Consider the following 8,038-nt stretch of genomic DNA (forward strand, 5'->3'; position numbering starts at 1 on the left):
TATAGTTCATTCATTCTCAACTTAGTGTCTAGTGAGTACCACGGCTGCATTTGTTCACCCTTCGCCCCTCCATTTTTGTGCTGCCTTGATCCTCCCAAAGATATATAGAGGAACAAACAAAATAAAGGAAAACAACTAGAATAGCAAGACAGAGGGGGAAAAAGCCTCGTTTCCATTTCCTGGAGTTCATTTTGATAAATATTCTTTTATATGGTCGGATGCACATTGGCATTGCATCTTAGGCTCCAATGGAGGTTTTGAGACACAAGCACATACCCCTCAGTGGAGAACAAAACAGCACGGTTTGAGAAGGGCCAACCCCGGCCAGGGATTGCACACTGGTAAACGACATCACAGATTCTATCACCAGCCAGGCCTTGTGAGACACACACCTAATCCCAGTACACTTCAGGCAGAGACAGAAGAATCAAGAGTTTGAGCCAGGTGCTGGGGGCTCATGCTTGTCATCCTAGCTACCCAGGAAGCTGAGATCTGAGGATCATGATTTGAAGCCAGCCTGGGCAGACAAATCTAAGAAATGCTTATCTCCCATCCACCACCAAAAAAAAAAAAAAAAACAAAACCATAAGTGGAACTATGGCTCAGGTGCTAGAGCACTGACCTTGAGTGCAAAGGTTAGGCAAAAATGTAAGGCCGTGAGATCAAGCCCCAATACTGACATGGGCACACATACATGCATGCACATACACACACTCCTGAGTTCCCTAGAGAGACCTTGCTTAAAAAGAAACCAAAAAATAAAAAATCCTCTAAGATGGCAATAAAGCCTAGGAACACGGCTCTGGACTCCCGCTGGCCAGGATGGAGGCCTGGCTGTGGGCGTCCATGTTGCCTCTCCCTGATCAGTGTCCCCGTCCTCCTCCCCCAGCGCCCCACACAGCTCTCGCATTCTCTCCCTCCTATTGTTTCCCAAACATCCCTCCCTTCATAAAAGCTGTCTGGCTGGGAGCTTAAAATCTTGCTGGACAGTAAAACCTACCCATCAGGGCCCATCCAGTCATATCTGCTCAGTCGTGCAGCAAGGGAGGGGCGGGGTGGAGAAGGGGAGGTGGGCTTTTAGGTTCGATGTCAAAGGAAAGTCACGAACATTGTCATTTTGCTGCTGAGTGCCAAGAGAGAAGGACGACACCTGTTTCTCCGTGGGACCCTGCTCATACTGGCAAGTTTTCCTTGGGTGGGAGGAGGTTCTAGCTGTTCTGATATCACTTCTTCCCCACTAATCAAAGGGCTGGGGCGGTGGGGGGGGGGAATTTCCTCCCAAAGAAAATAAATTTCCATGAAGGTTGGCAGTTAGATTAGGAAAGCTCAACTCTACCTCGGAAAGTCCTCGAAGTTGATCGAAGTTTGGAAGAGAGAGGGATACTGGAGAATGGTGGGAGGGATAGGTTAACTTCTTAGGTCCTTTTTTCTTTTTTGTGCTGGTATAGGATTTGAACTCAGGACCTCATGCTCTCCCTTGGCTTTTTCATTCAAGGCTGGTGCTCTACCGCTCGAGCCATACTCCACTCGCAGGTTTCTGCTGGTTAAGAGTCTCACAAACTTTTCTGCCTGGGCTGGCTTCAAACCGCCATCCCCAGATCTCAGGCTTCTGAGTATTTAGGATTACAAGCATGAGCCGCCAGCCCCTAGTTAGATCTTGTCCATTTTCAGGATGAATTAACAGGTTCCCAGGCATCCAGAAGGCCCTGGACCAAGTATTCCGTTTGTGAAAGCGTGTTTGGCTTTGTTTCACTCAGACTCTGCGCTCGGCGTTAGGCGTACCCATGGTTCAGTGCTGTATCTGTAGGAAGAATGTGTGTGCTTCCTGTTTCCAACGCGAAATCATTTAATGGCACTCAGGAATGAAATCAGGCCCAGGCTCAGAACATTTTGTGGGAATAAATTCTGTTATCTGTGTCCAAGAGAGGCTGGTTAATGGCTCCTCTGAAAACAAGAACGGAAGCACATTTGCTACCGCATTACAAACCAGAGTGGTAGATGGTGCTCTAGTCCTTGGCAAATGGATGAGCATGGATGTGTATGTATTTTGGGGTGTCTTCAAAGCCAGAACAAGACAAGGCTACTTGGATATGGTGCTGGGAAACCAGGTTTCACACCCCACTCTGTCTGCTCTTCTAGCGGAGAGTCTGGGGAATTTTATTTCATCTCCAGTTTTCCTCCTTGAAATGGTGGCTCATAATGCCTCATTCCCTAGATCTCAAAAATGCTGCTAGTAATGTCAGTTCCTGCTCAAGACCTGTGACAATAATAATAATAATAATATAAAGAGACCAGGTTGAACATGTTTCATCATGTTAAGTCTGTTCCATTTCAAGACTTCTGTCTTTTGGGCTACATTCATGTCCTTTCTGCGTTTCACGCTATTAACAATCCCCTTTTATACTTATGTAAATGAAACCCCTCTATACAGTACACCCCTCTGTACAGCACCTTGACAATAAAAAAAATTAAAAATAAGCCGGGCACCGGTGGCTCACACCTGTAATCCTATTCAGGAGGCTGAGATCTGAGGATCGCAGTTCAAAGCCAGCCCGGGCAGGAAAGTCTGTGAGACTCCTATCTCCAATAAACCACGCAGAAAACCAGAAGTGGCACTGTGGCTCAAGCGGTAGAGCGCTCACCTTGAGCTGAAGAGCACAGGGACGGCGCCCAAGTCCAGAGTTCAAGCCCACGACTGACCAAAAAAAAATAAATAAATAAAAATCCCCTTTTATACAGGCACCGGCAGCTCATGCCTGTAATCCTAGCTATGCAGGAGGCTGAGATCTGAGCATCATGATTTGAAGTCAGCCCAGGCAGGAAAGTCCATGAGATTCACCTCCAATGAACCAATAAAAAACCAGAAGTGGATGTGTAGCTCAAGTGGTAGAGCACCAGCCTTGAATTAAAAAAAAAAAAAAAAAAAAAAAAAGCTCAGGGAAAGCATCCAAGGGCTAAGTTCAATTCAGCACCCTTCCCCGCCCCCCAAAACCCATTTTTATGAAATGATGGTGACATCAGTTAGTGGTTTCTTAAGTTTCTTATTCTTATGTCCTTGTTTAGTAAAAACACAGAGTTGACACTATTGTTTGTCACCTTACTTTCTTGAGAACTTACACTCGTCCATGGGTTCCAAATTCCAGATGACTGGCCAGTTCAGAGGGTGTTGTGAGAACTGAGACAAGGCACATGGAAACTTAGTCAGTACTGCAGGACTATGTCCTAAGAGCCACCACGAGGTGTTCTTGATGGGTTCCTCCTGCGCACAGCCGTCCCTGGGCCTGAGGGCTGGAATTCCGTTCATGTGCTCTCTATCTGGAATAGGTCTGCTCACTCATTTTGATTTTTATTTTAACTAGTTGAATATTGTGCTCACTAAGTACAAACAACATAAAATGGAATTATCCCTATGAAGAAGAGAAGAGTTTTTCCTTTGGTTTAGATCATATGCCCCAATGAATTCTCTTGCTACTCTGATTTGACATCCTTCAACCTTCCCTTCTGTGTGTGTACAGAAACCTGAACTCTGGGCTTCGGGCTCTCACTTGGCTTTTTTTCTCGAGGCTGGCATTCTACCATTTGAGCCAACACCTCCACTTCTAGCTCTTTGGTTGTTAATTGGTGATAAGAGTCTCTTGGACTTGTTGGCCTCAAATAGTCTGAAGCCATGATCCTCAGATCTCAGCCTCCTAAGTATCTAGGATGGCAGATGTGAGCCGCTAGTGTTGAAAATCAAGAGCCAGGCAGAAGGAAGTGGTGCTGTCTCTCAAAATGGTAGAACAGGGCTGGGAAAGTGGCTCAGTGGTAGAGCACTTGCCTTGCATGCATGAGGCCCTGGGTTCGGATTCCTCAGCACCACATAAGCAAAAAGAAAAAAGCCGGAAGTGGCGCTGTGGCTCAAGTGGTAGAGCGCTAGCCTTGAGCTGAAGAGCTGAGGGACAGCACCCAGGCCCAGAGTTCAGGCCCCACGACCGGACCCAAAAAAAAAAAAAGGCACTGATAGCTCACACCTATAATCTTAGCTGCACAGGAGGCTGAGATTTGAGGACTGCCATTCAAAGCTAACCTGGAAAGACAAATCTAAGAAACTTGTATCTCCAATGAACCAGCAAAAAGCTAGAAGTGGAGCTGTGACTCAAGTGGTAGGGTGACAGCCTTGAGCAAAACAGCTCAGGGACAGCCAGGCCCTGAATCCATGCCTCAGTACCAACTAATACCACTAACACACACACACACACACACACACACACACACACACACACACAGCACAGCACAATGTTCTCTTTGCTTTAGTTTGTAAATGGCTAATGTGGTTGTCAGTGTCATGCATGTATACTGTAGCATTCGTGTGACAAGAATCACTGTTCTTCCCATTTATATCCTTCATCTTATACAAAATAAGCCTTTTTGTCCAAAACAGCTCGTCTGAGATTAGCTGGCTATCCTTCTTGGTACTCAGTATTTCTCTGAAAGTTACTCTCATGTGCTGAGATGTAGGTAACTGAGCAGTTGGGGGAGGGGAGGTTACATCTGTTTTGTTTGCATGTTTATATGGCAGCACTGGAGCTTGAACATGGGGCCTCATCCTCTCAGTTGGGTTTTTTGCTCAAGGCTGAAGCTCTACCACTTGAACTACATTTTCATTTCTGGCATTTTTGTGGTTAACTGGAGATAAGAGTCTCACCTGCCTGCTGGTTTTGAACCTTAATCCTCAGATCTCAACCTCCAGATTAGCTAGGATTTCAGGTGTGAACTGTGGGCACCCAGCTCAGATCTTACAATGATTAATATCAGCCCCATACTCTGGTGTCTGTGTGGATCTCATGCGGTGAAGTGTTTTGTTCTACTGTGTGATGGTTCATGGAAGATAAAACAAACCAGAATGGTTCCTCCCCTCCTTTGATTAAGTAGGGGAGAAAACTGCCATAGACTTCTGAGAGCATGCACCACTGTCCACCTAAGTAGGTATGTAAGGGAAATACAGACAGAAACCCCAAAGGAGGGAAAGGTGCTGAGCACCAAGTGGCAGAGTGCGAGCCTTGAGTGGAAAAAGCTAAAGGACAGTTCTAGATAGATAGATTAGATAGATAGATCCAAACACACACACACACACACACACACACACACACACACACACACATATATATACCCTACATATATATATGTATGTATGTATGTATGTATCACTCTCAACTTGTAACACTATTAAAAAGGATTCTAGATTTCAACCTTGAGAACAGAAAACATACATTAAGAGTACAGATAGAGAATTATGTGGCTCTGATCACAGCCAGTATTTTTTCCCCTGATCCAGGGGCTTGAACTCTTGGCTTTGGAGCTGTCCCTGAGCTTTTTTGTTCTACCACTTGAGCCATACCTCCACTTCTAGCTTTTTTTTTTTTTTGAGGGGGAGAGATGGTTAACTAGCGATAAAGAGTTTCATGGACTTTCCTGCCCAGGCTGGCTTTGAATCATCATCCTCAGATCTCAGCCTCCTGAGCAGCTAGGATGACAGGTGTGAGCCACCAGTGCCCAGCTACAAGCAGTCTTTCTTAATTACTGGTGTAGAGGAAAGAACCCAGCCTTTAGAACCAGGCATGGCACTGCTGGGTGATTGCCGTCCATTCTTAGACTATCTATCTAATTTTCTCTTTTTGGAGTCAGTTAGTAAACCCTTAAGCACCTTTTGTCTGTCTCACAACAGGTGTTCAAAAAAAACGAGAATCCTTAGGTGGAAGCCAGTGACTCACACCTGTAGTCCTGGTTATTTGGAAGGCTAAGGTCTGAGGATCCAGTTCAAAGCCAGTGCAAGCAGAAAAGTCTGTGAGGCTCTTATTTACCTTCAATTAACCAGAAAAAAATGTGGAAATGGAGGTTTGGCTAAAGTAGTAGTGAAAGGATCCATCACATCCATCCCGGGGATCATGCAGAGGCAGGCAGGCACAGGAGAAAGATTATTACAAGGTTTATTAGAGGAGCCATACCCCTCCCCTCCCAGAGAGAGAGCGCATGGCAGCCTCTGCTATCTAGGTAGCAGCGGGGTCTGGGGGATAGGAAGTAAGGTAGATGGAGGTTGAGGTAGGTCTGAGTGGAAAGAAGGAGGGGGCAGCAGGTCTGGATGGAGCTGAGGACCAAAGGTGGGCATAATGCTAACAGGTAGGACATCAGCGTTGAGGGAAACTAAGAGCTTAAGGTCTGAGTTCAAGTCCCAGTACTGGGGGGGGGAAGATATTTTTCCTCATTCAAACATATTATCACTACATATCCCAAAACAGTTAAAACTAAAATACCTACAGGCAATTCATACATACGAGAATTTTGGGGGCAGGGCATGAACTCTTGGATATTTTTCAGCATAAACTTTCAGGCAATGTATGTTTTGGTTTAAATTCATGTAAATATGGGATATTCCTTTCAACCCAAGATAAAAGCTCATTTTTAGTGGTGATCAAGGAGTTATGCATAAATTGCTTTATGGGAGCAGGGTGCCAGTGACTCATAGCTATAATCCTAGCTATTCAGGAAGCTGAGATTTGAGGATCAGGATTTGAATCCATCCTGGGCAGGTAAAGTACATAGGACTCTTTCATGAACCACCACAAAATTGGAAGTGGAGATGCAGAGTATGTGATAGAATACCAAGCTTGAGTGAAAAAAGTAAGGGACAATGCCCAGGCTGTGAATTCAAGCTCCAAGATTGGCACAGATACATACACAAAAAAAGCTGTGGCTCAAGTGGTAAAGTGGCAGCCTTGAATCCAAGAGGGAGAGGCCCTGAGTTCAAATCCCAGTACCAGCACCAAAACAAAATGAAAAAAACAAAAAACAAATTAATGGATTGTTTCAAACCACTCCTGAAGTGAATGAAAAGAGGTATGCCTATGAAATTCAGGTTACAGAGGAAGCTAATGGAGGCAGATTGATATTGTTTGTATCTTTGTGTTGGTCCTGGGATTTAAACTCAAAGCCTGGGCACTGTCCCTGAGGTTTTTTTTTTTTTTTTTTTTTTTTGCTCAAGGCTAATGATGCTCTACCACTTGAGCCACAGCTCCACTTCCAGCTTTTTTTTTGCTGGTTAACTAGAGATAAGAATCTCATAGACTTTCCTGCCCAAGCTGGCTTTGAACTGCGACCCTCAGCTCTAGGCCTCCTGAGTGGCTAGGATTATAGGTGTGAGCTACAGAGCCCAGCCAAGAAGCAGATTCTTTTATATGTCTTTTGTCCCCTAGAACTAGTCCGCACAGAAGTGTCTTGACAGGATAACTGGGGGTGGGGATGGCCCTTGGGGTTGGAGAAGTGGCTCATTTGGTAGAGGGCCAACCAATGCACGAGTGTCGGGTACCGAGTTCCAGATCTGGATCTAAAAAAAAAAAAAAGCCAGAAAGGCAGACCTGCTCCGCATCTGCACTCACCTCCTTCCCCTCTTCCCTCCCTTTCTCCTCTCCCTTCCCTCTCTTTCCCTTCCCTATCTCCTTCCTTCTCTCCTCCCACTTCCCTCCCCATGCTCCCTGGCTCCTTCCCCCCCATCCCTCTCCCTCCATCCCTCCCTCTCCTCCCCCTCCTCTCCTTCTTCCATCCCCCTCCCCTTCTCCCCCCTCTTTCCCATCCCTCCCCCTCCCTGGTACCCTCCTCTACTCCTACCCCTCCCTCTCCCTTCTCTCCCCCCTCTCCTTCCCTGTCCCCCTGTTCCCTCCCCTTCCCCCCTCTCCCGGACCCCCCCCTCCAGGTGCGGCGCCATGGGTGACTGGAGCTTCCTGGGGAACGTCCTGGAGGAGGTGCATAAGCACTCGACTGTGATTGGCAAGGTGTGGCTGACGGTGCTGTTCATCTTCCGCATCCTCATCCTGGGCACGGCCGCCGAGTTCGTGTGGGGGGACGAGCAGTCGGACTTCGTGTGCAACACGCAGCAGCCAGGCTGCGAGAACGTGTGCTACGACGAGGCGTTCCCCATCTCGCACATCCGCCTGTGGGTGCTGCAGATCATCTTCGTGTCCACGCCGTCGCTGGTGTACGTGGGCCACGCGGTGCACCACGTGCG

The 8,038-nt window shown here is 46.8% G+C and overlaps 1 protein-coding gene across 3 annotated transcripts in view; it reads left to right on the top strand.

Annotated features, from left to right (window-relative positions):
* Nucleotides 1-7,713: 7,713 nt before the first annotated feature.
* The window catches only part of Gja8 (gap junction protein, alpha 8, 50kDa), a 1,326-nt gene continuing 1,001 nt past the window's right edge, over nt 7,714-8,038 (top strand). For all 3 annotated transcript variants that reach the window (XM_013018271.1, XM_013018268.1, XM_013018269.1), the window contains exon 1: nt 7,714-8,038. This exon ends at the window's right edge or, in 1 of these variants, runs on beyond it. In XM_013018271.1, coding sequence (XP_012873725.1) covers nt 7,737-8,038 — 302 coding nt within the window. In that variant the 5' untranslated portion in view covers nt 7,714-7,736.

This window comes from Dipodomys ordii, unplaced genomic scaffold (genome assembly GCF_000151885.1).
Source record: "Dipodomys ordii isolate 6190 unplaced genomic scaffold, Dord_2.0 Scaffold39, whole genome shotgun sequence".
NCBI classification, from domain to species: domain Eukaryota; kingdom Metazoa; phylum Chordata; class Mammalia; order Rodentia; family Heteromyidae; genus Dipodomys; species Dipodomys ordii.